Source organism: Talpa occidentalis, unplaced genomic scaffold (genome assembly GCF_014898055.3).
Source record: "Talpa occidentalis isolate TD23 unplaced genomic scaffold, MPIMG_talOcc4v2.1 talOcc4.6, whole genome shotgun sequence".
NCBI lineage: Eukaryota > Metazoa > Chordata > Mammalia > Eulipotyphla > Talpidae > Talpa > Talpa occidentalis.
Genome location: NW_023604972.1, coordinates 118,277,915 through 118,305,117, shown reverse-complemented (window position 1 = coordinate 118,305,117; position 27,203 = coordinate 118,277,915). Strand labels below are relative to the sequence as shown.

Sequence of the window (27,203 nt, the reverse complement as noted above, 5' to 3'; positions counted from 1 at the left end):
GTAACACATTGGAATGATAAGCAAATAAATTTGCAAATAAAGCTACCATCAATAACACACATTTTTCCAAATCACTCTAACAGATATATATTACTCCATTGACCTCACAACTTCTAAGAGAGTCCTTTTTTATCAGTACCAGGAAAGGATGCTTTTGGCCATGCAGCATAACAGAAAAAGTGTTATATGCAGTGTACAATTCACAAAAATTCTCACTCTTCCATTTAATTCTGTACATAATGCAACAATGTAATTGTACCTGAAGAGGAGTTTCAATGACAACTGTCACCTAGAAACATACATAAATTCCTGTACTGACGGTCCCTGATTTATGGACAGCTCAATTTAGGATTTTTGAACTTTACAGTGGTGTGAAAATGACACATACTCAGTAAGCAAACATACTTTAAGTTTGTAATTTTGTTCTTTCCCCAGGCTAACGCCGTGGAGTACGAGCCCCTCTCACAAAACTGGCCAATGGCTGTGAGCTGCGGATACACAACCATACTGGTGTTCATTTTCAGCACAACATTCAGTAAATTGCAGGAGATATTTGCCACTTGATTGTAAAATAGGCTTTGTGTTAGATTATTTGCCCAACTGTCAGTTAACATAAGTGTTCTGAGCATGTTCAGGGTAGCCTAGACTAAGCGACAATGTTTGGCAGCTTAGGAGGATTCAATGAATTTCAACCTATGCTATTTTCAAGGTACCATGGGTTTATTGGGATGGAATACCAGTCAATAACTCCCTAAGTTAAGGAAGACCTGCACTTAGGGCCAGAGGAATGCTCTATTACATCACACTACAGCTACCTCTGTCCGGAGGGACAGCACCTGCTGTGGCTTCAGAGTGCTTAGGATTCTCTCCCATCAAACCCAGGATGCTTTTGAGGCAATCCCCCAGGCAACTGTTTGGGAATGGAGGTGCCACTGAAGAGAAGTTTCTTACAAAACCCAATTCACCATGCTTATTTTCTTTTTTTTTTTTTTTTTTTTTTTTAATAGAGGCATGTTTTATTTATTTATTTATTTGTTTGTTCATTTGTTTTTGTTTATACATGCACTGGGTACAGTCAGAAGCGCGGGAGGGTGAGAGAATTCACCAGAGCCAGAGCGGGGAGCAGAACAGGCAGAAGGACCGAAGTACACTGCTGAGGGGAGCAGCGGGTGGCAGGAGAGGTCTGCGCACCATGTGGGACCCTCCTCCGGTGGCCGGGGAGCAGCCGGGAATCGAACCGGCGCCGCAGAGGCTGCGGGCAGCTTCGCAACCCAGCGCTCTACCGCTGCGCCACCGGGGAGGCCCCACCATGCTTATTTTCTAACAATAGTTATTTTCTAACTACTCTTCAAATCCTGGATTTGCTTATGGCTATTTCCCCTACTTGGATAAAAGTGAATTAAAAATAAAACGTTAAAGGAGGTAGCCTGGCCAGAAGACAGAAACACTGTTCCACAGGAAGAGGGGTTTAATATTTAGGAACTTTTTTTGAGCAAAAATAAGTGGGCCTGAAAGGAATTTTTAAAAACAAAACAAAATTCTGCTGTCATTGGGACTACAGATTCATGACAAATTACCCCGCAGCAATTCTTGGCCTGAAAGGAGTTATTGTACAAGCAGCTCACTGGGCCTCAATGACTTAGAGAAAGACACTTAAGGATCCTTCTAGATACATTCACATACTTCACTGTTTTAAAATGAGTAAACAGATAGATGAGTCATATTTATTAGCTTTTTCATACAATAAACTTTATTCTTTGGCAAAGCACAGATGACTGGTTGGTTGGTTGGTTGGTTGGTTTATAAAGGCAACTTTTTGGTGGGATGTCAGCACCAAGAGACCTAACATCCTTTGGTCCCTCCCACGAACCAGTTATTTCTCTTCATTCAGAGGTACTCCTGTTCACCTTCTTGGGCATCTATTTAGTTACAAAAATCGTGGGAGGAGGAGATATGCTTTAGAGAAACAAGGTATAATCACAAAATCAAGACTCCAAAAGAAAAGTCAGAGGCATTAAGACAACATTTCTACTAGTCAAAATTCAAATATCTGTTATCTTTCAGAACTAGGGAAGTGTTGCCTCGCACATACTCTGGGTGGAGCTATTTTTCTCGCTCATTCTTTTTTTCACATGTCATGAATTAGTTATGAGCAAAAACACATCAATAAAACTTTTTCTAAGGGCCCATCTTGATACAAGATTATTTAGTACACATAGTACAGAAGGCAAAGATTAATACAACGTGAGCACCAATTGCAAAGACAGCCATCTTAGCTCTTTTAGAACAAATAAAATGATCATGTCTATTTTTTCTGTTTTTCATTAAAATGTCACAGCACCCTTGGGGAAAAAAAATATATGGCTACATGAAGCATAAGATGTGAGAAGAAAATTAGTTGAAATCTGCTTATTAAATATACAATTATGATTACTGATGCCCTTTCAATGAAATCCTATGTGGTTAAAAGGAGAAACAGCCTGGGGCAAATGTCTAGTCCACATTTCAACTTGCGATCTGCTGCATTGGTATGAGTTTTGGTGAAACCTGGGAAAAGAGAGAGAAAAAAAAAGTAACCAAATTATGAAAAGCCTCATGAATTCCCACACTTGAGTGATGTAGGCAACAAGCAGCCTTGCTCTGGACATTACCTGGAGCCTCATTTTCTATCACAGACATTTTTTTTTTTAAAAATGTTAAAAGAGGCATGTATTTTTATTTATTTATTTATTTGTTTGTTTGTTTGTTTGTTTGTTTGTTTGTTTGTTTATACATGCACTGGGTAGTCAGAAGCGCGGGAGGGTGAGAGAATTCACCAGAGCCAGAGCGGGGAGCAGAGCAGGCAGAAGGACCGAAGTACACTGCTGAGGGGAGCAGCGGGCGGCAGGAGAGGTCTGCGCACCATGTGGGACCCTCCTCCGGTGGCCAGGGAGCAGCTGGGGATCGAACTGGTGTCGCAGAGGCCGCGGGGAGCTTCGCAACCCAGCGCTCAACCGCTGCGCCACCGGGGAGGCCCTGAGATATTATTTTTTAATCACATTCTTTTTAATCACTGAGTGGGGGAACCCCTTTTCTATTTACATTTTGTATGTTGAGTAGTTCTCAACTACCTTGCATGAGAGCTTCTAAATTAAGGATTATTAAGACTGGCATCAGAGGACACAGATTAAGGATCCAAATAACCAAGCTCCTTACTGAATGGATCACCGAGCAACAGGATTGAAGCCTATGAGATTTCACTCAAAACAGAGACACAGTAGGGTACAAGATTCAAAAATCTCAGAAATAGACCCAGTCTATTTTGTTTGAGAGACACTGTATAGTCTTTGGATTAATAGCTATATATTAATAAAGTGAGGTATGATCAATGGCAAATCTTATCAGAAAGTTCAAAATCAGGGCCTCCCTGGTGGCGCAAGGGGTTAAGACACAACCTATGAAACTCTATGCAGCCACTGCAGCACCAGTTCGATCCCTGACCAGGGAGCAACCCACATGGCACAGCAGACTTCTCCTGACTTGTCCGCTGCTCCCCTCAGCAGTGTATTTCAGTCAATCTGTGAGTCCTGTTCCCCACTCTGTCTCTGGTGAATCCTCTCCCCCTACCCTACACCTCTGGCCTGTACCCCAGTTCTTATATATGCATAAATAAAGAAATCTTAAAAAAAAATTCAAAATCAGAATGAAAATGATAAAAGGTAGTAAGAAGATTCCAACCCACTGCAAAAAGAAGGTAGTAGCACTAAAAATATTAAATTTTGATTATAAGTATGTTCAATATACAACACAGCAAAAACATTCCTGGGAGTCTAGAAGTAGAGAAAAATGAGGACAGATCCTCACTTAATGGTAGAGCTGGTAGAAAAAGAAACCTAAATCTAAGTGGTTGAGGTTCATTTTTGACAGATCTTTCAAGCATGCTGCCAGATACATATTTCTGCACACAACTTAACAAATAAGTATCTTAGTAAATAACAATCCAGGGAGAGCACAGAGCAGGGAATATTAATTTTAATTAAAATTAATTTTTTTAAATTTTGGGTGATATTTTTGATTCCCTCAAGGATGTAGAAATTGAAATGGGCCTGACTAGTATCTTGCTTTCTAGAATAAAGTCAATATTTTGTGAAGTTAATGAACAAATAAACTAATGAGTGAGTGGGTAAGTTTTAAAGGACTAGAAGGTTTCTAATAGATGTAAGTCCGTATTAAAAATAGAAGGAATAGGAAATTACTTGGCTTTAATGAGGTTAAACATTTTTCATTCACTTATAAGTTGTTTCTGAATTAACCCTTCACGATGAACATTTTTCTACTATAGACTGATGTGACAAGAAAAATAAGATCAGTAAGGCCTGGTATATAGTTTAGAATAAATGAGGGTTTTCATCCAGACATGCTAGTTCCAAGAGCAGGTGTACAGTAATATACAAAAATGAGACATATAATTGATGTGACAGCCCACATTTGCATAGATGGCTTCAATTCTACAGAAAAGAGTGAAAGAGGTAAGGGCTCTGAGTATTTAGAAATTGTGTCTCACAAGCAACCTTTTTTTTTAAAAAAAAAAAAAACAGCCTCTGTGGAAATAATTTAGTGAAATAAAACTCTTCTTTTTTGAAAACAGATCATTTCCAATAGATGTTTGATAACATCTCCTTTAAAAAGAAACCAGACACCTGAATTTTTTAAACTAAACATCTGACCCTTTTCCTCATCACGTCAGCCCTATTTTGAGTTCTTAGTATCATTTATACCCTCAATGTGGAAAACTCACTTCTATCAGAAAAGAAGATGAAACTTTATGTACACAAACTTGGCCTATCTATTTTTGCAATGAAAAAGATCTACTAAAACACCATTTTTCACTCTGTACTCTCAGAGTCTCATCAACAATGTAAGTCCATGCAAGCCAAAACAGATTACACTGTCAAGGTGATCTACAGGTTAAGCTTGAGACTATGTGATTGAAGCGTAAAAGATAAACCAGTGATTTGTCATCTCTGACAACTGAAATCCCAAGAGCATACTGTTTAATTCTGTATGATGCCAATTCATAATAGATATTGAGAATATAAATGTATCAACTTCACGAAAAACATCTGCAGCTGGCTTTTTCAGATTCCACTGCCAACATTTAAATAAGCAATATTCTTATTCTAATTTTTTTGCCACTGGTAGTGTAGGTATGTTCCTGCCTGGGGAATAAGGCCAAAGCCCTTGGCAGTAGGAACCATACCAATCTGTTTCATCTTATTCACATTTCATAGCTCAGTACAGGACTCACACTAGGTGTTTAACAAATAATCATGAATGACTAATGACCTCTACAAATTTATCACACACAATGTTCAAACATGAATTAAATTTAAAATTTTTTAATTAAAAGCTAAAAACAGAAAGAAATACTGTTTCCCAAAAGGTCCACAGATATATATATATATATATATATATATATATATATATATATTAAGGAAAAAACTATTTTATGTAACTAAACTTGCAGTAGGAAAGAAATAACCAACTGAATTCACGAATTAGTGGAAAAAGATATTTGGGGACAAGGGAATTTAGCTGCTGGGATGTCACCTTTCTTTTCTCTTTATTTTGGCCCATCATGTAAATGGCAGGGACACACCCAGTGCTGGAAGTATAGTCAAAAATAAAGAAGTTTGACATTTTCATTGGCTTGTCACAGCTCTAATCTGAGGAAATGAGTAAAATCCCTTTGACTCTTTGAAAATGAATTATTATTCGATAAATATTTGGGAGACAGATTTTTCAAACTGTGAGGCCATGGCAGAAAAATAACCCAAAGTACCCTTAGTGATAAAGACGCTGGGAGGCAGCCACCCAAGAGCACCACAGAAGAGGCTCCCGCGAGCGCCGCCATCACGCCTGTGCAGCGCATGGGCGCGCGCACCCGCTGTTGCCCGCCCGCAGCGCCAGGGGGCGCGCCCTCTCCACCTTTTATGGGGAAGGACCCTTGAGGTACCCTGGCCCCTCAAGTCTCCCCGGGTGATTCAATTGAAAGATGATTTGGGCAGAGGAACTGGGGCACGTGAAATTCAACCCAACTTTCTTGTGGGGCTCGCCCTCCCCGCAGGCAGGGTGCTCCGACTCTTTTTGCTCTCAGCCTGCGCAAAGAGACCCAGCCCCAAAGGGGGGTTACCGTGCAGGAGGCCTGTGCTCCCCCGAGCTGCCAAAACTGGTTGCTGAGGTCTCTCTACTTCTGGGGTTCATATCCCGGAGCCCGTTGTGGCTGCTCACTTAAGCCCATCCTCTCTTGCCTTTATTATTACACTGCTGATGTTTTCACCTCTCCCTCCCCGGCTCCTTTGTCTCTCTCACTAGATCCGGAATTCAGTTCCTAAGAAACGTTAAGACCCCTTTCCTTGCAACTGTATATTGAAAGAGAGTGGACATGAGAAACAGGTCTCTGTGCATTATGGGCTGGCCCCTCTAGCTGTGAACTCTCCCTGACCCCAAACCTTATTTTGGAAATGTGCTCAAGGTCCAGAAATATAGTTTATATTTGCATTTCTATGACAAAATGTCCACAGCCTCCTTTGGAGCTCGGAACATAAATAACCCTTTAGAGACTTTACTATTCAGTTGAATGGGAAAGTTCTTTCTGCTGCCACAAAATCATGACTATAATTCATGACAATTTCTCTTGGTTATAAATCTTTTTCAAGTTTCAGGTGATGTTTAAAGGACACATTTTCCTCCCACATTTTTTTTTTTGTTGTTGTTGTTGCTAATTGTACTGGGCTATTTAGGAGAGTCTTAGCAATTAAAAATGCCCAAATATGTCATTAAAACCATTATTTCTGTTTCCGCTAAGAGAAAAAGCCAAAAAGAAGTTTAATAATACCATGTATACTGCCAGGATACATGGGAGAGACCCTCTAAGACTGAGCAGCTCCCCCAAGTAGCTTCAACTGCCATCCAAAACCACCTCAGCTAAGAAAACGAACACGGGGATGGGTCAGGAGAAAGGAAAGGTCGTTCATGGCAGGTGTCCAGAGATGACCCGGAAAACAAAGGTATGCTGTTATGCCTTCCTCCTCAAAAACAGTTGAAGAAATTAAATAGGTCTTCCCAAAACAATGAAGGAGACACCCTTAAAAAGAAAGTTTTCCTTCTGTGGAGGTGATGACTTTTGCAAAATAACCATTTTTTTTAAATATCCTGAAACCACAATTTTGCCATATTCTGCTACCTGATGCTATCACGGTTTAATCTTTTTCTTTGAAATTTCCAGTATTTTTTCAATCAGCTTATATCCATAGTTTGCCCATTCATTTGACCACAAGCTCAGGCATATTGGACTTTCACCAAGACATTTTCACAATTACCGTGACCTAGCACTTTACTTTTTTTCTTTATTATGAAGAACCCAGTTATATTAACAGGTTCCCTTCTAGAATGTCCATTGCCAATTATATGCTGAAGATTGGGTCACTTTTCTCAAATTGAAATCTTGAGTAACGGGCCTCCCCGGTGGCGCAGCGGTTGAGCGCTGGGTTGCGAAGCTGCCCGCGGCCTCTGCGGCGCCGGTTCGATCCCTGGCTGCTCCCGGCCACCGGAGGAGGGTCCCACATGGCGCGCAGACCCCTCCTGCCGCCCGCTGCTCCCCTCAGCAGTGTACTTCGGTCCTTCTGCCTGCTCTGCTCCCCGCTCTGGCTCTGGTGAATTCTCTCACCCTCCCGCGCTTCTGACTGTACCCAGTGCATGTATAAACAAAACAAACAAACAAACCAGCAAACAAATAAATAAAGCATGCCTCTATAAAAAAAAAAAAAAAAAAAAAAAAAAAATCTTGAGTAACTAGTAGATAGTTCCATAGATTAAAATGCTAGACAGTATTAATATTATACAGTAATAATCACATGGGATGTCTTCTGAATTATGAAATGAGATACAGTCCTGAAGGCAAATACATTTTAAAACATATCTCATTGATAACCCAGTTATTAAACAGAACATTTTATTAATCAGAGCACTCTAGTCCCTGACCTTACAGAGAAACAAACTGCTCTATGTAATTTCATCCACCAGGGTGTAAGGAGATGCCCTTGAACATCAGCTCCTCAAAAGCTAGTTCTTTTGTCATGATGGTTCAACTGATATTATTTATGCCTTTTCATTTTCAGGACGACATTGACATACAAATTAACATTTCATCTCAACAGCCTAATTTGAAGGAAATAAAATTACATGTCAATGTCAGAAAAAGAGGAGGAGATAACTACAATAAAAGAGGGACCATAGAGATATTTTTCAATGTATTAAGGTATGGAAACTAGCACTTTAAAAAAAATGCACCTTTTTCATTCCTGATTACCTACATGAAAAGAAAGCAAATAGATAGTGAGGAATTCTTCCTTTGCATTCTCATTTGCAGCAGAGAACTGAATATTCTGAGGATCTCAGAAATGCTACCGCATGAAGAAGTGTTTAACTCACCCACACAGGGGAAATATACAAAAAAGAGTTGACTACATAAGAAGAATTGTTTACTTTTATCACTGCAGTGAGAAATTCTAAATAGTTAAAGTATAAACAAATCCTACTTTTTTCCTCTGAGGTTATTGAAAAGCTAATTAAAGATGTCCTTTTCTCACAAAGTATTGCTGGCAAACTTCATTTTTCCAAAAGGGAATTCAAGAAAGGTTAATAGACAAAGACCTTCATACAGTAAGAAACAGTTACATGTGGACAATAAATTATGCAAGCAAATTATTTTTACTGAAACTTGCTCTGCATTGATTGGTCCCTGCTAAGTATGTAGAATCTAAGGAAAAAATGTATGAAATATATGCGTGATTTATCAAACTTGTTTTATGAAATTACTTTCTCCAGAATGGATAGCTACAAGATTTCTTCTCATTTAAAATGATTCCTCTTCTTATTTTATTTTAACTAGTAGATCTGTTCTTAAAAAGTTACATATGAATCAATTCTTTATGTCTTCAGAGACATTTATCTTTACTTTTGATTCACTTCAAATGGAATGAGCCATCTTCTTAACACCCATTATGTAGTTTACTGATGATTTATTAAAGGGCAGTTATTTATATTACAGTATTAGCCTTTTTGTTTTAAAGAACTAAAAGGATTTGGGGATTTCTTAAATGGACACTCCTGTGATGTACTTATTTGCTTTGTGAATCTGAATTTCTATGCACTAAGTTTTTCTTTCGCTGCAGAATACATCTATTTTTGAGACTATAAATCTGGTAGAGTCAGAAAGCCAACATTCTACTATCTTCAATGGATGAAATAACCAGGGGCAGAAGTTAATCCAAGAGAAATTCTTAAGTCATATTCATAAGATGGGTTTAAAAGAAGTATTATTTCTCCAGGGTAGCACATTGCCTAGTAAATCAAGCTGAAACACAGCTGATAGGTAAGAGAGGACTGCAAGGTAAAGAGAGGATGGCAAGGGACTTCATAGAGAGTTAACTTAGAGTTCATGTTCAACCCTGTTTCCAGCAGCTCCTAGTGGTTCCTCCAGCTCCTGCTTCTGACTCTGGAGCCAAACACTGGCCTGTGAGTCACAGCCCTGCTCCTGCTCCCCCACCTGCTCTCATCTGGGGGCACCCTCCCTTTCACTCCTGTTCTCGGCAAAGGTCAACTCCAAAAATGATCACAAATTAATGGTTCATGTCCTGTAAACACCCATTAATCAAGCCCCTGATATAGGACAAGTGGCTGGATTTGTTCACAGAAACACTTACAGCAAAATCACACCCCGTGCTCTTCTTTATGTCATCCACCGTCAGACCCTCCCAGAGTTCAATCAGCGTCAGCCCCTTCTTGTTGTCCACGTCAAACACAGCCTGTTGGAGTGAAAAAAATAACAATGACAATTTCTATCACAGTAATTATTTTATAACACAAAACAGAAATAACCTATCAAGTTCTTAAAAGAGAGACAGGACCCAGGACAAAAGATTCTGAAAATCAGCACTGAAAAAATGTCAAGTGTAACTCTTATGTTTGGGTGAGAATAAATGCCAACCCCCTAACCAGCCAATGGACGTAGAGCACCGCTGAGTGCAGAAAAGAAACATGTCACCTGCTGATGGCACTTGCTACTAGAGTAATCAGTTTGTTTAACTACTTTCGTTAAGTCTAACACTTTTTGCAAAAGGTCACTTAGTTAATAATGATTTGAAGACAGGAAGAAAGGAAGAAAAGGAGGAGATATCTGGAAGGTAAAAGGACAGAGATGATGGAAGGAAAAGCTGATCAATGCTGCTGGATAAAGAATTACAGGAACCCAAAGAAGGAGCTCTGAAGTCACTGCAGGTCATTGCAAAAGGCTACCTGTCCTGGCCGGGAAAGACCCCCAGGTGCAAACTTTCTCTTTAAGTCTTACAAAAATAAACAGGTCCACAAAGAGAGCATGAGACTGTCCCTCCCATACACACATCAAATGAAGTTGCCTGTGCTCAGGACAAAGGTGAGCCAGCTACCTCAGCCTACACAGTCCATCACGACACTGCTGGTAGCACCAGCTGATGGCCATGCCCACAGGGATAGCTTGACCTGATCAGGTGGCCACAACCTGCAGTATCGGACTTAGAACATGAAACTTCACACTGACAAATTAGACAACTTGAGTGGAAAGTGCCAACAAAGTAACTTAATATGATTTCCAACCCAAGGATTCTTCAAAACATTCTTAGATAGTCACTGGGATTCTGCTCAGAAACTTCATGGGAGAAGGTTACTTACCTTAAGGCAGATTGTCTACTGATGTGAAGCTGCAATCCTAAGAGCCCAAATTGCTTCCCTCTGGCCTGCCCCCGTTGGTGTTATAGGTTGTCCCCCTAGGATGCGATGCATGCACTGTTCCTCCTCTGGGTTTACATGGTTAGTTTCTTCTTTCTCAAGCTTAAATGTTTCCCAAATCTCTCTTGACCACTGGACTGACCTTAAATTAATTACTACTTACCAGATCAAAGTACTTTTAACTACCTTGGAAGTCAAACCCTATATTGTCATCTTTAAACACGCTTCCATAACAACATGTATTGGAAAGAACCTTGGCTTCCAAGTGGGAAAGGAATTCCAGCTTCGCCCCACACTGGCCAAGCAAACTCTAGTGAACGTGTCTTTTCACAAAAACTTACTTTCCAAGATTGTTAAACAGGACAAATATATTAACACACACACTTAGAGCACCCAGTAGCAGGCCTGGGACACAGCAGGGACCCCAAACAGCTGTGCTCTTTCTCCTTAATGACTTAAGTTACTGTCACACATATGTGAATCCAAAGCAAACCCCTGAAATGTTTTTTTGTGTATAGCAGATCAATATTTTTCCTCAAGAACCAGTTGTCAAAGAGACTCATGATACTTGCATTCTGTTTAATGAAATCACAGATATCCCAGTTGGTTTTACTAGGAAAGATAGAAATTTAGGAGGCAATATATTAGCAAAGTTTCATTTTATTTACACATTTTTATGTTCCTAAATTTTTTTTGGCAGAAATATGTGTTTTGAGAAGGGAAAAATCATTATCAGAATGTCTGCATGTTGTGTTAGTATTTTTAAATTCCAAAATGGAAATTGAAAAAATCTTAGTGATTACTTTTCCTTTACAGGAAATTATCTGGAACAGATTCATACTGATGTTTCCCATGTATTATGAACAACTGCAAACAAATAGAAAGAGTCTCTTAGTCACGTTATTAAGAGCAGGCAGAGAAGGGATTTGGGGAAAAGAGAACTGTGGTATTATGAACATAAGACTGTGGTGATCAGAGAAGTAAAACCTTGGCAAATTCACTTATTGCTTTTTTTAAAAAACCTTTTATTAACACCTTTATCAAACTCTAGTAAACTCTCAAGGTCATACATCAAAAGTCAAGTATGTTATTAAAAGGATGAAAATTAATCTTAAATATACAGGAAGATTTCCATTTAGTGCTATAAAATACACACAAAGGCTTGATAAAAATGGAAAGTAAAACTTAAAAGCTACAATAAATTGTTTAAATACCAAGAATAACAACTACTTTGTTTTAGAGATGAGTAAGTTATTTTACTGTAACCATAAACAGTTACATTATAGCTAAAGCAGTTTATCACGCCCAGGAGCTGTGTGTGCTCAGGACAAAGGTGAGACGCTAGGCAGTTTGTCAACTGATGTGAACACAGGACTAGGAAGTCAGGGTGATGTTTCTAAAGCCTCTTTCAAATGAGAACTAGTGGGATTTCACCTGAGAACTGAAAAAGGAATTCTAGTCCAGCGTCAACTATGCCAGGGTTGTCTACATTGGTTGCCCTTTAAACCACTGCAATTTTATTCATTCATTCAACAGGTGTTCATTGAACAGTTATTATATACTGAGCACAGGGATAAATATGCACCACTCCTTTTCTTGAGGCTCCCAAAGTTCCATATTAAGCTTCCTCCCTATCATTTTACTCAATTTTGCTACACAATGTCATCTTCAGCTAAGTTCCAATTATGCCCATATGCTAATAACTTCTACAAGTATGTTCCAATATTGGATTCTTTTCTGAAATCCAGATTCATATCTCCATTTATTTATTGGAAGTCTCCAGCTGGATGGTCAGGATGCTAACTTAAGAGTCTCATACCAGTATGTCCAAACTGAATCTATTCTTTTCCTCCTCTCAATGCTCCTTATGTGTCTGCTGTAAGCCCCAGGCTTCACTAAGATTACAGCAAGGTGACCTTCCCTGCGAGTCAGAAAACTCAGGACTCACCTCTGCCTTCGCAACCATGACTGATGCTTCACTTAGCTTGGTCCCGTCTCCTAAATCTTTCTCAAGTCTTCCTGTCCTGTGGTTTTGAACCCTGGCATTTCTTCCTAGATGACTGAAGGGGCTTCTAGCTCACTGTCTCACCTCTTCTCCCCCTACCCTAGTGCTTTTTTACAATGTAAATATAACTAAGTGTGTTCCCAGCTACTTCAAATCATTGCAGGGCTCCATACAGCCCTTCAGATAAAATCCAAGATTTTTAATAAGGTATTCACCCTCCATAACTTAGCCTATCAATGTCTTTTCAACCTTAGCCTTGAGGTTGTACCCTCACTCCGCACGGTTCCACCTACAAGTCTCCGAGTAGACTGAGTATCCTGTCTTTTCATCCATTCATTCTTTACAAATCACATTTGTGGAATTCCACTTAAACAGTTCCAGGGGATGGCACCATTTAGGACAGAATGCTCCTTAAAGGTCCTTGATGAGTTCGTGAATGTCCTAAAATGACTGTCATGGCTCCTGGCAAAAGGCACAAGATCCTTAAGAGAAAAAATCCCAACCCGCCAACCTTAATAGAGATAATTCTGTTTTGTGATATCGGTATTCATCAAAATACTGAATCAAGTAAATAATACCACCCTAGCTCACCTATGAGAATCATGTCATTCCACATTCTAGGTTGAAATCTGTCTGAAAGGTGACAGTAACTTCCAGAAATACTGATCTGAAGTTCTACCAATACCCAACATTTTCCATCTAAGGAGAAATCTAGAGAAGCACTAAAATGGCCGGAGTGTTCTGAAATCCACTTTATAAAGAGGGAGGAAAGCCTAGAAGACCAGAGACTAGATCTCTTGGTTCACTGTGGAACCTACACTGTAATTTGCACCCACCTGGTTAAAACCCAATTTTGACTGAGGTCCCTAAAAAAAAAAACCCAACAATATGTGTTTATGATTTGAGAAAGCAAAGAACAAAGTTAGGAATGATAAATATATTCTTAACTGTGTATCTATCATCCAGCTTAGACAACTTAATAACCCAAACATGAGGATCCATAAAACTTTTGATTACATCACACTTGTCAAAGCTATCAAGGGCAGCAGTTCAATTCTGTGTGTTTAGGTATATTTCCAAATAGGTGCACATCAAGAATCCTACATTTAGAAACATTAAATTGATGAATTTTCCTATTCAGTATACCCATGGATTTAATTAATTCCAGGACTACCGACATAATACACTTTCAGAAAATAACAAGAAATTCCAAAAATTCATATACGTGCATACGTACATACATATATACATACACACATACACACACACACACACACACACACACACACACACATATAAAAGGTGGTGGAAGATATTAGCGGACATGAGAGAGAGGCACTTTACCTTTTCAGTGATGATGCGGTCAACACACTGCTTTCCAGTCAGTGGTAAGGTACATTTTTCCATGATTTTATGAGCATTTCCCTATTTTAAAGAAAAAACATCAATTTGTATTTAGAATTGGTAGAACTACAGGACAAACAGGAACGAACAGAGAAAATATCTCCCGAGTACAGACTGTTTCAAAATCTTTGCACAGTTATGTTTTCACTTTCTTTTTGGAAGCAGTTTCCGCCCCTAAAATGATTTGGGGAGCCTGCCAAATGAATAGTCAAAGGCACAGATGAGTTAGTTGGGGTACACAAAACGACCTCTCAAGCCTCAAACCTGATCTTGTGTGATAGGAAATTTCACTTCAGTATCCTGCTTATTTTCTCTTCCAGAAAACAGTTCCTTGGACAAACACTGAGCTATCATTTCCCACGACAGGAAGCATATACTGAACACATAAGCATAATATCCCCTTTCCACAAAAATCAATTTCATCTCTTAAAAAACGAATACATACACAGAAAACAGCAGTGTCTCCTCGCCCTGCCTCACTCTGAGGCATAATCAACAGGAATAACAGGAATCATAACATAAACAACAGGAATCAACATCAATTGCCTCTGTAGCGTTTTCTTTTATACATCTAAACATTTCCTCTTAGCTCTCCATTTTTAAATATGATGTTTATCATACTATTTCTTAATTACTCAGTCCTAGAAAGTATAGGCTAATTTCTTATTGTGCCTGTGAAGACAGCTCTCTGACAAAGCCACGCCCTCCTCCTCGGCCCTCAGCCCTCCTCTGCGGCCCTCGGAGCTCCAGGTAGCCTGTGGGCTGGACACATGGAACTTCAGTCACCCCACAACGGGCTGGGCCGTGGAGGAGGCTCGCCGCCAGGCCAGGCAGTGTACTACACCCATGCAACCTTCACTTGCTTATGCAGTTATTTGCTTTTCCTGGAATTTGTCTGCGCCTCAGTTTGCTCATTAGTAAAATGTATGAGCTGATCTAAATCCATATTTTTTCAGTTTCCTTTTAGTCACAGACTTTTCTTTAAACACAAACATAAAATGAAAAATCTATTTTTAGTAGAAAGCAAAAAAAAAAAAGCAGATTTTGCCCACTAATTCCCTTCCCTAAGCTCCTCTATCACCCCCATCCCCACACCCTTATAAAAGTGGTCTCTGAGTATATCTATGAAACAGGTTGAAACACTGGCCTGATGACCTGATATTCAGATCTTTTTCTTTGGATTATCATTTTTTTTCTAAGTATCAACCACCAGGAGCCTAAAGGACTGTCTCCCTGAAGGCTAACCTATCATACTCTAAATGTGCTGCTAAAAATGGTGGAAACACTCCTATTACTTCCTTTTGCATTTGAATGACACCATGATATAGTTAGCTATCTCAATGCTTTACCTACTAAGATACACATCTGATATCTAGCTTATCTCTCTCTTTCTCAAAAGCATATGGTCAAAGGCAGGGAACTTCAGGTAATCGGATTTAATTGAGAAGATTTTACTCCCTGTCAACTCACAGATGCACCAGTAATTAAAAAGCTTTAGTGTATTTATCCCAGTGCATGATACAAAAAGTGTTCATTATTTTTTTTGAATGAATGAATGGGAAGAAAAATCTTGGATGGATTCCCAAAGAAAAACAAATTCTATACCTTCAATTTCTTTAAAGTGGTGCTAGCTATATATAAAGTGGATAGACATTAGGCCTTTAATAACCAGTTACATGTTTCTGGATCTTTACTGTATAAGAAAATTTATATCTCTAGGAAGAATACCTTTAATTTTAATGATCTATTTTCCATTCCAGATTTCAAAGAAAATTTGTGTGTGTCACCAAAACTTAGAGCTGAAGTTAATGATGAAAAGACAAACTTTTACAGGTGTCAGGTTTCCTTGCATTTAATATAACTCAGATAAGACATGTCACAATGAATTCCAAACAAAGTGAACACTCTGTGGGCCTCTGCAGAACATTTTCTGCAGGGATCTCTTACTTGGCTTTCATTTTTAAGTAAGAGCTTTACCTAGTGTCAAAGCAGCTACATGGATTTTTAACGAACAACTTCATTTTAGGAATCATGAATTTCAACTGACAGAATTAGCTGTGCCCTACCAGTAGAGATCTTTTATAAACCACTTCCATACAGTGGTTTCAGAGCATGGGCTGGAGCCCAGGGACCTGGCTGTGAAGCCTGGCTCTGCCTCACGCTAGCTGTGCAAGATTCCTGTGCCTGAGTCTGCACATCCACCTGCCCTGCCAAGCTTTGTGTAAGGCTTCAATGAAATACAAGCATCTAGTGTTTAGCAAGAGCTAGTAAATGTTAGTGAGCAGTGTTTATACAAACTGTATGTAACTTTTCTACAATCTGCCAGGAATTCTTTAGGTGCTCACATGTTCCAAGTGAATATATAAGTACACAAAATGGTCTAAACACAAGTCCTGAGACCCACCGAACTAATAACACAACACACATTTGGGGGGCAAATCATTTGGCTGGCCTGGGAACTGGCACCAAGTGTGCCCTTGCAGTGAGAACAATGTAGCTAGAGGACTCCATTCACATTTAGCTACATAACACAGACCAAGAAAAATGAAAAATGAGATGCAGAAAGATTAAAGAATGTCACAATCTCAATACTCAACAATAGGTTCACTGTGAAGCCAAAATATGACTAACTCCCACTTTAGTGCTCTGTTCTAACCATGCCTGGCTGAATCTTACAATGTGGTGTGGCAGCTGCATAGATTAATGATTCACAAAGGGGAAGCAATTGCTGAGGTTTTTGCATTTAAAAATAAATCCACATAAAGAAATGCAGTAGTTTGGTAGCAAGGAATACTCCCCCCCATTAAGAGTCCAAAGACTTAGTTTTCATTTTAATTCTGTCATTTAATAGTTGTTTGTCCCTTGAATTCTTTGTGCTGAAGTTTTTTCTTTTGAGTCCACTGTCTTGATTCCCCTTACTTAATCACAGTAGGAATCAAATGAAATGTTTTGGAAGTACAATAAACCTGGAGGGGTTGAATCTACATGCAAACATCGAGGGCTAGTGGGGTCTTGTTCATTCTTATCATTCGACTTCTTTCTTTTAAGAAATGTCAGGAAAGGCAGAGAAATAGATAGAATAGTTGTAAAAATGCTTTGCTCTGACTCATCTCCAGGGCTCCTAATTTCAGTATACCAATATTTGCTAATTTCATCATAACCCTGGTGAATACTTCAATCTCTCCTGCACCTTCTCCCTTCATTTTCCTCTTTTTCTGCCTTCATTCCTACAGGCCTCATCAGTTTCTTCGTTGAAGGAATAGAAACTCATCATTTTCTTAACTGACTTAGGGGCTTAGTACTTTGCTTCACTTGCTCCATGGTGATCACCCTTTAATTGTTTAGATATCTGTGTGAAACCCTGGTTCTACCTAAATCTTTTAATAACAAACAACTCTGTTTAAATAAATCTTGTCATCTGTGGGTTCCAATGAGCTGCCTACTAGCTGGCCACTCATGGGCAACTGTGACCTAGTTGCTATCTATAAATTACAGTAGAGCATTCCTTGACTACCTACAGAGTATAGCCCGTATCACGAGGCAAGCCCGGGGATGCCCAGGCCACTGTTGACCTGATTACATGACTATCTCCATAGTGGTCTTGGCATAACTCTGCCTGTGATAACATCAAGCCAGAAATGGCTCCTGATGTATGGTCATGATGTCCCCGTCTCTGTTTCTTGCAAAACTCTGTCCTCCATCCCAATCCCACCCTCCAGATTTTATTCCTCATGCCACTGTCACATGATCAGCCTTTACTAGCCTGTGTGCTTTCAATAAATGGCACAAGAGCTTCTGCTCAAGTAGCAGAATCTTGCCTTGCAAACTTGCTCCACGGCTGCTGTGTCCCTCATCATGTTCCCACCGCAAGGAGGCAACAAAGTTCCTGTCACAACAGTCATCATTACAACAACCTTCACGTTATCACATTAAACTTACAAATAGCAAGCTCCCATTTCTAAAATAGGGCAATTTTTGCTGGCAATGTTTTATTCACCTCAGGTAATGTAAGATCTTGCTTTACCAAAAACCCCACTTAATTTGAAAAAAGCAACCTGAATGCATTGTTGGTAGGAATGTAAGTTGGTGAAGTCATTATGGAAAGTAGTCTGGACTTATCTTAAAAAAAGAAAAATGGATATACTCTATGACCCAGCTTTCGAGTATCTATCCAAAGAACATAATATCAACCCCCAAAATTAAATGTTCCACAACACTTACTGTGGCATTAGTAACAAAAGCTGAGATGTGGAAGCAACCTAAGTGGCCGCTGATGGAGGACAGGACAAAGAAGCTGTTAAGACACACACACACACACACACACACACACACACACACACAATGGAGTACTATTTAGTTATAAGGAAAGATGAAATATTATCATTTACAGCAAAATGGAAGAAAGTTGAGGGAGATTATCCAAAACTAAGCAAGCCAGAAAAAATAAAGATGAATAGTGGTTGATTTTACATATGAGTAATAAAAGGGAAAAAAGTAGATTAATTGATAATGCAAAATAATTATAAACTAGCAGACATTAATAACTGAATTGAAGTTTCTGAAGTTAAGAGGGAGGGGGAAAGGAAAGGGGCTGAGGGGAAAAAAGGGGTGGAGACCCCAGTTTACACTCATCTTTTCTGTCAAATGATGCTTAAATATAGCTGCGATATTTCTTATTTTAGGCACCTGCGCTGGAGAAGGCTATTGATCAATACAGAGAAGGCAAATTCTAAGAGGTCGTTGCTTCTTCTTCTTTTATTTTTTTAATAGAGGAATGTTTTATTTATTTATTTGTTTGTTTGTTTGTTTGTTTTGTTTATACAAGCACTGGGTACAGTCAGAAGCGCGGGAGGGTGAGAGAATTCACCAGAGCCAGAGCGGGGAGCAGAGCAGGCAGAAGGACCGAAGTACACTGCTGAGGGGAGCAGCGGGCGGCAGGAGAGGTCTGCGCGCCATGTGGGACCCTCCTCCGGTGGCCGGGGAGCAGCCGGGGATCGAACCGGTGCTGCAGAGGCCGCGGGCAGCTTCGCAACCCAGCGCTCAACCGCTGTGCCACCGGGGAGGCCCAGGTCATTGCTTCTTAAGCGATTGAGACTTTTAAGTCTTTCTTCGCAATGACTGAAACACATGCCACCATGTAACTCCACCCTCCCTATTCCTCAGGACCTGGCTCAGGCGTTATCTTTGGGGAAACTGACACCAACTCCCCAATCTGAGGTCTCCACTCCAGCTTCCCAGAGACATCCCCAGCTGGTGCACTTCTTAGGTGCTCCTGTGCATCTCTCACTTATCACCTGTGTGTAACTTTTGCCTTCCCGCCCCTCCTCACTAGACGCTGAGCTGACTGAATGCTGAGACAGTTTATCTCTGTAACACTAGCAGTGATTAGAGCACTAGGCAAACCACATTCGCAAGAAATGCTGTCTATTTTCAGTCTGATTTGAGGAATCCAATGGAGTTGAAGCTGCCAAATACCATGTGACTGAGTGTCTACAGCCATTGGAGGCTGCCTTCTAGTTCTGAGCTATGTGCTTGAGCAATTCCAGCATCTGTGAGCTCACTAGGAAAAGTGCAGCGAGCAGGAGTGTGTGAATGGGCTTACAAGACTCAGGAAGATAAAGGCACAATCAAAGGGAGAAGCAAAGGTGTGTCAAGACTGCTATGTAAACAGAAAAATGTAGACCTAAGAAGAGAAGCAGAATGAATTACAGCTATTCTTCTACCTCTTCTGCCACCCCCCGCCCCCCAATCACTTCACAGTTGGAGTTTACCAGCTGAAGAAGATATTAGAAAGGTTGCACTTGTCAGCAGGTATTTACTGAAAACACTTCACTTGGTGGCACAACGGAACCTACACCAGGCATCTCTTAGGGCCAAAATACCACACAAGGAGCCTGAATGTCACCACCCTTGCGCCTCCCTCTTCCCACCGACCTCAATGCTTAAATCAAGCACAACGGCTTTTCCACACACACCCCACAGCTAGAAAATACTAGGGAACATCATACTACAAAACATATGGCTGTCAAATCACTATGGTGACTGATGTGGTCCACAGAAAAGTGGGATTTACTAAATAAAGAAAATCAAGCCAAAGGAATAAAAGCCCAAGATGATGATATTACACTGAGTTTACTCTCGTGGGATATTTTTGGCCTCTACACAGCATCTGTCTGATAGGGATTCCAACAATCCACACAGGACTTCGGTGTAAAGACTGAGCTAGCTCTGAAGTAGAGGGAAGCCTGCTATTACAAGTGATTTTCATATGTGAACGTTGTAACAGTTTGTGTTTACAGGCACAATCTTTTTTTTTTTTTTTTTTTTTACTTCTAGTTTCCCATTTATTTAAGGGGGAAAGAACTACATTCTGAGTTCTTATTTCTACCTAATGTGTTGCTGAAAATCAGAACTGATTAGAGAAGGAAAGGGTCTGTGTCTTTCTCGGTGGGTTACCCTTTCAACAAATGCCCTGACTTTTTTTTACTGGACAATGCTGAAATTGTGGTGGGATGGGGAAATGAGATGCAGTCAAAATGCTCCCACAACAGCATTTGAAAATTGTCCATTTTTAAAAAGTATTTTGACTCCCTCCAGTTGAGCAATATGAAATCCAGGAGCACCTTGACAATCAGTCAAACCTCCTTCAAATTGTTTCTTCCCTTCATCACTTTTTTTTTTATATAATAAATTTTATTTTTATATTCCCCATACAATTTCAACCCCCCCATTCTGACCCCAATCCCTCCCCTCCCACCCCCACCCCCCCAAAAGTGTCTCTGGTTCATAGATTTTTGTTGATTTTGATTTTCACTTTCTTATAGTTATTCATTTTCCTGGTCCCTTATTTAAGTTTTCTAGATTCCTGCTATGAGTGAGACCATCCGGTATTTTTCTTTTTCTTTCTGGCTTATTTCGCTGAGCATGATCCCTTCCAGAGCCATCCAAGTTGCTGCAAATTGCATGTGTTTATCTTTTTTGAATGATGAGTAATATTCCATGGTGTATATGTACCACATCTTCTTGATCCAGTCATCTATTTTTCGGCATTTGGGCTGTTTCCAAAGCTTAGCTATTGTAAATAGTGCTGCTATAAACATAGGGGTGCAGGTGTTCTTTGGAATTGATGTTTCTGTGTCCTTTGGGTAAATACCTAGGAGTGGAATTGCTGGATCATATGGAAGCTCTATGTTTAGTAGGTCCAGAAATCTCCACACAGCTCTCATAGTGGTTGGACCAGTTTGCACTCCCACCCACAGTGCAGAAGAGTTCCTTTTTCTCCACACCCTCGCCAACATTTGTTGTTGCTAGTTTTTTTAATATGTGCCATTCTCACTGGTGTGAGATGGTATCTCATGGTAGTTTTGATTTGCATTTCCCTGATGACAAGTGATGTTGAACATTTTTTCATATGCCTGTTGGCCATTTGCATTTCCTCTTCAGAGAAGTTTCTTTTTAGCTCTTCTGCCCATTTTTGGACTGGATTGTTTTCTTTGTTGTTGTTGAGTCTCATCAGCTCTTTGCAGATTTTTGTGATCAGTCCTTTATCATTAGTGTTGGGTGCAAAAATGTTCTCCCAGTTGGTGGGGTTTCTCTTTGTTTTTGTTATTGTCTCTTTTGCTGTGCAGAAGCTCTTTAATTTGATGTAGTCCCAGCTGTTTATCTTTGCCTTCACTATCACTGCTTTGGGTGATGTGTCTGTAAAGATGTCTTTGATGTGTAAATCACGTAGCGTTTCGCCTATATTTCCTTCTATGTATTTTATGGTTTCAGGTTTTATGTCTAGTTCTTTAATCCATTTTGAGTTGGTTTTTGTGTATGGTGTGAGGTAGTAGTCAAGCTTCATTCTTTTGCATGTAGCAGCCCAGTTTTCCCAAACTTAAAGGGAAAACTAGCCAAATGAGAGAGACACACTGCAAGCCATTTCCCAGGGCTTTGAGATCTTAGAGCAAAGGTCATTTTGCTTCAATATAATACAAAAATCTTCATCATGGCCTTTTATTTTCACTCTAAAGGTGGCACTCTATGCTCTCCAGCCTAAAGATGGCAGAGCCCAGAAATGAGCGATGAGTATTCTCTTTCCACTCATGAACTGTTGTGACAAAGCCTTTTTTAGCACTAGTTTTCTTTTTTAAAGAATTGTGGATACTTGAAGTTATAGAATTTAAAGTTATTAGCTTAATTTAAAAAATCATTTAAAAGGGCTTTATAGGTTATTGGACTGTGTTCTGCTTTTCTCCCCATTATAACATTTTTTTTACAGGCATTTCTACCAAGGGAAAAATAAAAAGACAAAACTATATAAGGATTTCATTTTAAAAAGTAAATTTTCCCCCAAAACAGATTCTAGCCACTAATAATAGTTTTATTAAGAAACTCCAAAATATTTCCAAGCTTTTATGAATGGAAAAAAACTGAAACTAAAACTATGAATAATTCTGACTTATGCTAACAATGGAATCCTTTATCTTGGGATAATTTTCACTGTTGTGGAAAAAAAAAATTTTTTTTTTTTTTTTTTTTTGGTGGGACCCTTGCCGGAGGCAGTGGAACGAACCGGCGCTGCAGAGGCTGCGGGCAGCCACGCAGCCCAGCGCTCAAGCGCTGCGCCACCAGGGGAGGCCCTTGTCAAAATTTTTTTAAAGAGAAGGTTTCTCAGGAAAGAAAGATTTTTTAAATCTTTGATATTTGTTGGATTTTAGTAACAAGTTTGCTGCAAAATTAATAGGACAATAAACCTCACTTATTTTTTTATAAGTCCTTTCCATAAAAAATAAAGACAAGGTAAAATAGCATTCAAGATTTTTATATGAATACCCTCACTATTGGAAATGGACTGAGCTCAATCAAAATATTATTCACAAAAATTTATTTTCAACTTAACGGCATGATTCTTTTTATCCCTTCAGAATCCAGACATTCTATTGTAATAAAAATACAATCTAAATCTACTTTAGAAATAAAGGTCTCATTTATTTTTACTAAAAATAAGTATCCAAGTTTTTCTTGTTTCCAATAAATGAAATTCAGCTGTTTGTCTTGGAAGGAAAATAATAAGACATAAGGGTATTGTAATGATAAAATGAAGACAGTAATCATGTAACACCTTGGAAAACTTACAAGGGCTCTATGTTCCCAGTATCACCACTATTTGAAGAGAGAATGAATTCAACAACTATTTACTGCTTCCTAACGTGCACCAGGCACTACTCCACTAGGTGCTAATGACGAACAAAGCACTTGTCCTCATGGAGCTCACATTCAAGTGAAGAAAGACATGAAGGATCATCAAAAGAGGACTTCTGTTTTATATAATAGAACAGTCATGGAAAGCTTCTCCGATATTTTGAGTACAGACCTGACTGAATTGAAGCAACCAGCCACACAGATTACCTAAAGAAAACCAGTCGAGGCACAGAGAACAACAATTGCGAAGACCCTGAGACAGGAAGATGCTCGGAATATTCCAGAAACTTATAGGAAGAGAGTATGGCTTGAACTCAATGGACAACAGGGAAAACAGCAAGCTGGTCACAGTAGCCTGGTGGCGTACAGTGAACCAAGCAATGTGGACAGACTTGACCCAGCTCTAGTTCTAGACCAGTCACTCTGGCGGTGGCGAGCTTGGTTACCAGGAAGGAAGGTCAGTCTGGCGGCAACCCCTATGGGATGCCATCACAGTGATCGCTGCAGAGGAAACAAGGGATGCAAGAGGCAGGGGCGGATGACAGGCGTGTCACTGATGCCATATTTACACTGTGTGGAGCAGGAGCAGAAAGAACCAGGGTGGCTTTTCAACACCATCCATCTTGACTTCTGGATTGGGCCAAGCAGATGGAAGAAGATATTTAGGGGAAATGGTGATGATTTCATTTGTGTGTGTTACAGTTGAAGTGGCTGTGGAACAAGCAGGTGGGGGTGGGGAGTTGTCCAACAGGAGTGAGATACACAGCTCTAGCACGCATCAGAGGATTCCAATCTGGAAATCAGGAATAGGGATCCACTGAGGGGAAAACAGCATTTGGTGCCAAAACTTCAGCTAGCACCCACCGAAGATGCGGAAGGTGAGAGAGCAGACCAAGGATGGAGTTCTGAGGAGTCCAGTCCAGAAGCTATAAAGGCAGGCTCAGGGCACCTATGGGCCCAGGCTAGGGGACATCTCTGCACCCCCGGGATGGTTTACAATGCTGGGCCCAAGGCTACTGCTGCAGATCAGGCCTTTCTCAGATGGCCAGAAGCGGGAACCAACAAACTACAATGAAATTGGCTTGATCTTTAAGGTCAAGACTCAGAACGTACACATAATCCATAGGTCCTAATCCTACTGACCCAAAATTGGCACATGGATACAACCACACACAGGGGAGTCTGGGAAATACCACCACTAGCTGCTGTGTGCCCAGTTAAAATTCAGAGGCTCTTAACACAAAGGGAAAGTAGGGGAGATAGGTACAACATGGCACAACTGCAGGCTCAGATTGTTTTCTTCTCTGTACCCATCTCACCAAAGCAAGGAGAGTTCTGACAAGGGAAAATGAAAAAAAGAGAGAAAGAGAGAGTTCTGAAAGCCAGGGTATCTGGAAAAGGGAGGGCACAGGCAGGAAGCTGATGAAGAGGTAGCTTTGGTGAGGATGTGGTGTGAGAGGTACGAGGGACACCGCTAGACCAAATTGAGTGAAAAGCCTACCTGTGTCACACACCTGGGCAAGTTTCTTACCTGCCCACACCCCAGTCTTACTTCAGAGGGTCACTGAGCTAGTGAGACCCAATGTGTGCAAAGCAAGGAACAAACAGGGCTATACTGAGTAAAGACTCTGAGTTCCTTCTTTTTTGCACCATTTTTAAAGAGTAGAAGAAAGTTATGCTAATAGATGAAAACAGGCTTAAGAAAGAAGGTGACTGGATAGCAAAAAACTTTGTCTACTTGGCAATTTTGCCTGGAAGCCTGATGTCTAAGGTGAAATGGAAATCACACTCCCACACTACTCTGACACCAGTGCCCCCCTCACCTGTAGAGGTAGTTTTAAGGAAGGGAAAACGTTTTGCAAAAATAGGCACTCGGGTTTCAAATTCAAGAAGTTGCTGCTGATCACAAAGGAAAGAGTTTCCTTTGTCTGATTAAAACAACAAAAGAACATGTTTTTAAAGGACAAATAACACTATATTTATAAGTAACCTGGCTCTCTAACCCCACAGATGAAGGAGTAAAAAAAAAAAGCTGCACCTAAAAACCAGTTGACAACTCCACCCACTTATTAAAAAAAAAAATCAGCAGCACAAAAATATATTTCTTTTCTCAGGTTTTAGTCTCCTTTCTTGCAAACTTCTTATTCTTGTGTCTTACACAACACTAGGGATTACTCCCCTACTCTGTTCACTCAATCATAGGCAGTAGAAGTTAACTGGCAAGTCTGAAAGAATGGAACATTAACCGGAGATAATTAAAACAAAACAAAAAAACTTTCCTGTCTAAAACAGAAATAACATACAATCCAGCTATCCCACTTCTGGGCATTTACCCAAAAAACACGAATTCAGCAAGACACATGTACCTCCTGTTTACTGCAGCATTGTTTACAGTAGCCAAGAGCTGAGATAACCTGCATGCCTGGCACCAGATGAGTGGGTAAAGGAGAACGTGGTGTGCCGGTACATATAAAAAAACCTAAAATCCTGCCATTTGCTACAACATGGAAGGACCTGGAAGGTAATTTATTGAGTGAAGTCTGAAGGAAAAAGACAAATACCCTGTGATTTCGCTTATGTGGTACCTAGAGACACCAAACAAACAGATGCACTAAATAAAACAGAAATGAACATTACGACTGTAAGACCAATGCGTGGTTACCAGAAGGACAGGGGGACTGGGGGGTGGGCGGGGGGCAATCAGGTAAAAGGGGACAGCTGTATAGTGGAGGGTAAGATTGGGCTTATAGTGATGAACTTGATGTAACAGATACACGTGCTGATTTGTAATGATGCGCACCTGAAACTTATATAATGTTATCATGCAATGTCATTTCAGTAATAATTTTTTTTAAAAAGAAACCTCTCCTCCCTATGTCATTTCCAATCCCTACCAACCTTTAGCTAGAGTAAAAGACCCAGGGAAGAAATAAAGTCTCCATGTTCCCCTGAGCTGGGCCAGTAATAGTGGACCCAGTGTAAAAACATATAGTGGCAACGATACAAAGATTGAAGGTGGCAAGATGAGCAAATTGCATTGGCTAGTTTTCGAGGTTATTTAAGTATCGAGAGTGAACTAATCATTGCAATTATTTTAGTCACAAGTACATGTTTAGTTTTTTTCAAATGAAAGTATCTTGTGAAAAATACCTAGTTTCCCATATAGTAAAGGAGAGGAGGGAGGGATCAACACAAGGGATAGGGTGATGGTTCACGGGTGATGTGGTGATGGGAGAACTATGGGGACCACAACGATGTAAGAAAAAAATAAATAAATAAGAAATAAAAATACCTAGTTTCAATTCTGGTCTAATTCTATGCCAATGCCTCCTTCCACCCAACTCCCCCCCGCCCCAGAAAAATCAAAAAGAAATGGTAAAAATACTACCTTGCTTATTTGAAAATCTTAATATGGGATTTCTAAATCAAAGTTTGTGGGACCATTTGTTTTCCTCACTGAAAATTCCAACAGAGGAGAAAAAAAAAAACTTGGTTGGGGTGGGCGGGGAGAGACAGAATTTGCCAAATACAGACCTAATGTTTTGAAAATGGATGCACAAAAACGATCTGAAATGAGTCGGACATCAGTGCCTATGCATCAGCCTTAAAGTAACAACAAAAGGAAAGTCAAAAAGAACTTTCCCCAAATAGACATTTTGTTCTGATGTTCTGGAAAAGATCTGGCCTTGATTTGCATGCCTGGCATCTTTCTGCATCTGAAATGAAGTACTTTGGATGCGCTTGCAAGGTCTCTCTCAAAAGTCACCTGTGTTGATTTCATTTCTGTTGTTCCCTATTTATG

At 39.9% G+C, this 27,203-nt stretch overlaps 1 protein-coding gene across 1 annotated transcript in view; it reads right to left on the bottom strand.

The window, feature by feature from the left end:
• Positions 1–1,084: 1,084 nt before the first annotated feature.
• OXCT1 (3-oxoacid CoA-transferase 1) overlaps positions 1,085–27,203 on the bottom strand; it is a 122,708-nt gene continuing 96,589 nt past the window's right edge. The window contains exons 15-17 of the mRNA XM_037530651.2: positions 14,156–14,236; positions 9,747–9,848; positions 1,085–2,547 (exon numbers count right to left, since the gene is read on the bottom strand). Of these exons, the coding sequence (XP_037386548.1) occupies positions 2,506–2,547; positions 9,747–9,848; positions 14,156–14,236 (225 nt within the window). The 3' untranslated portion in view covers positions 1,085–2,505. The remainder of the gene's footprint in view (positions 2,548–9,746; positions 9,849–14,155; positions 14,237–27,203) is intronic.